At 35.3% G+C, this 3,006-nt stretch overlaps 1 protein-coding gene across 1 annotated transcript in view; it reads left to right on the top strand.

Moving 5' to 3' along the window:
- The window catches only part of LOC107722698 (mitogen-activated protein kinase kinase kinase 13-like), an 85,211-nt gene that overhangs the window by 71,760 nt on the left and 10,445 nt on the right, over positions 1–3,006 (top strand). The window contains exons 11-12 of the mRNA XM_016531167.1: positions 1,119–1,262; positions 2,462–2,684. Coding sequence (XP_016386653.1) covers positions 1,119–1,262; positions 2,462–2,684 — 367 coding nt within the window. The remainder of the gene's footprint in view (positions 1–1,118; positions 1,263–2,461; positions 2,685–3,006) is intronic.

The following is a 3,006-nucleotide window of genomic DNA, read 5'->3' as shown; positions in this document are numbered from 1 at the left end:
GGCACGTCTGGTTGAATCAGACAATAGAAGAGAGCATTATTGCAGCCGTCTGTTATTATATAGGTCTGGAGCATAGAAAACAATTAAAATCAGTTGTAGTGGTAGTTGTATTTTATTAGCATGGCTACAGAGATGCTGCTATCAATAATAAATAATAGTAATATCAGTGTATATATATACAGTAGTAAAATGTAACACACACATTAATACAGGATCCTAACGTTATTCATCCTCCTCTGGATGGTGCTGTGAATCCAGACACGTCGGCGTTTGGCTTTCCATCGTATTTGGGACTTTTTGACAACAGGTACAAAACAGCGATTGTAGTTATCTCCACCATGGTTGATCGCGCTGGTTTTATTCGCGCGAGTGACACGAAAAACATCCCGCGAGTAATCTAGAGCAAGTGATGCGATGCACATATTCGCTTCGCGTCTGGTGTGAACACACCATTAGTCTTAACATGTTCATGCAAGTCAGGAAACTAGGATCAAGAAACTAGTTACTATAATCTCATAAGTATGGTCATTCAGTTTGCATTGTATCTAATTTTGCGTGAATTACTTCTGGCAGTCTAATCCAATAATGAGTCAAGTAAGAGATTTTAAAATAGAGTACTTTCAGTTCATTCATTACACTGGAAATGTAGGAGGTCAGCTGGGTATTTCATGCATAATGTGCACAGTAATCATACTTTATACTGCAGAAATCGCTTTTCTGATGCCGATTATGCTGTGTGCGTCATTCCTGAACATAAACCAGTGCAGACACAGCACAGTCTTAGTGTTTCTACCCTTATTTTATTGTGTGTGTCTCTCTCTCTCTCTCTCTCTCTCTCTCTCTCTCTCTCTCTCTCTCTCTCTCTCTCGAGTTTGTCTGTTTATTGGCATGAAATTTCTCATGAAAGGATGTAATGAGTCTGAACTCTGACCCTGTCTGTGCCTGAATGATGCAGACGTCTCTCTGAAACTCTAATTAAATCTAATCTGCTTAAAGCTGGACCCGGCTCGTGCCGTTTGCATGACCCACATTCTCACTGAATGAGCACACAACGATCATTCAGTCAAATCTCACTTCTGCTTTTACTGAATCTGAACGTTTGCCATGTTTTATTGCAGGAGGGAGCAGGCTGTGGAGAAGAAGCATCCCGGCACGTACAAACGCCACCTGGTTCGGCCCATTGTGCGGCCCAACGCTGTTGAGAAGCTCATTAAGAAAAAGAGCAGCATGAACCATAAGCCCGGGACACAGCAGCCAAAGAGGTGAGCGATCCGTGAAGACATGGCCTATGTGCTGTTTGTGGTGTCTGTATCATAATATATTTAATAGTTTAACCAAGGGATTCACAAAATGAGGTTTGCGCCCCCCATGAGGGAACTGCAGGGGGTTTGTGAGTTGATGAAAGGCTAGCAATGAATTAAAAATGTATTACATTTAAAACAAATGAATAATTAATTGAAATAATAAATCATATAAATAATAACAAAATTATTTCAAAAATAACTTCTTTTTTTCTTCAAAAATGAAAAGATAGTTATTAAAATTATTAAAATTAATTATTTAATAATGTATTAAATTATACATTTCAGTAATAAACTAATTATTAAAATACATAAACTAAGTTTAAAATAAAAGGCAAATAATAAAAATGAAAGTTATTTCAAATTAATTAATTATTAGTAATATTAATATTCATTCATATTAATTAATGAAAGCAATTAAAAAGAAAAATAAGTTATTAAAATAAGTAAACTAATAATTTATTAAAAATAACAGATATCAAGAATAAAGTTATAAAAATCTAATATTAAAATAATTTTTAAATGAAAAGCAAATAATTAAAGTATAAAGTATAAATTAATTAAAACAAAAATATATTTAATTATAATATAAATAATAAAAAGATTTATTGAAAAAATAAATAAGATAATTATTTTGAAATTAAAAAATAAGTTGAAGTAATAAATACACTAATAATTATTTCAAAATAATAAATATCAATAATAAAAATTATTATTTAGAATAATAAAAAAAACATACAAATATTTTTAAAAGAAAAAAACAATCAAAAACAAATGCGAATGTGTTGATAAATTACTGACATATTAGCTTAAAATCTAAGGGGGACTTCAAGTAAATATTGTAGGTCAGATGGGTTTGGCTGACAAAAAAAGTCTGGGAATGGTTTATCATTTGTCCAGAAAAAGGGTTTTACTGAACAACGTGATGAACGAAATGTTCTAGAAACGGCATTTACTTTCTATTACTGTATTTTTATTGTTTTAAATAGTATACAGTATCTTGATATGTAATTTTTTGTCAATGTGTGATTATTTTCCATGAATATGGAAACACGGATGGATAATTTGTAGTTAAAGTCAGCGATACTGTGCTGAATGAAATGGTATCCGTGATGAATTCTTCATGAGGTCATTAACCCAGTGCATGTGATCTCCTGCAGGCCGGATCTGCTGCGCTCCGAGGGCATTCCCAGCGTCGAGCCTCTTCCGGCTCCGTCCCCGTTGTCAGGAAGCCCAAAAGTGTCCACCCCGCCTGGGAAAACCCGGTACCGCAGTAAACCCCGCCACCGGAGGGCCAACAGCAAAGGCAGTCACAACGAGTTCCCAGGAGCCCTCAAACCCAACTCGGCCCCGTCGGAGGAACAGCAGCCCCTACAGGACAGGGTTCGTACGGTCATGAAAAACCTGGAAAAGTCATGGAATTTTAAAACGGCGATTTCCAGGCCTGGAAAGGTTTTGGGATAATAAATAAACCCAGAAGGTTTTGGAAAAGTCATGGAAATGTATTTCACAAATCTCTGTATAACAGAATATGTTTAATCGGGTCCTGAATTTCGGAGCGGGATTGCACATATATCGCATAGTTTTACTCATTCCCGCAGCTTTTGAGTTTAAAATGAGGGAAATTCCTGCACACATTTGTGACCCTGGACCACAAAACCAGTCATAAGGGTAAATTTTTCGAAATTGAGATTTATATATTATC

This window comes from Sinocyclocheilus rhinocerous, unplaced genomic scaffold, assembly GCF_001515625.1.
Source record: "Sinocyclocheilus rhinocerous isolate Xijiao unplaced genomic scaffold, SAMN03320098_v1.1 scaffold1806, whole genome shotgun sequence".
Lineage (NCBI taxonomy): Eukaryota > Metazoa > Chordata > Actinopteri > Cypriniformes > Cyprinidae > Sinocyclocheilus > Sinocyclocheilus rhinocerous.
The sequence above is the reverse complement of the archived record's forward strand: the minus strand, read 5'-3'. Positions and strand labels throughout refer to the sequence as shown.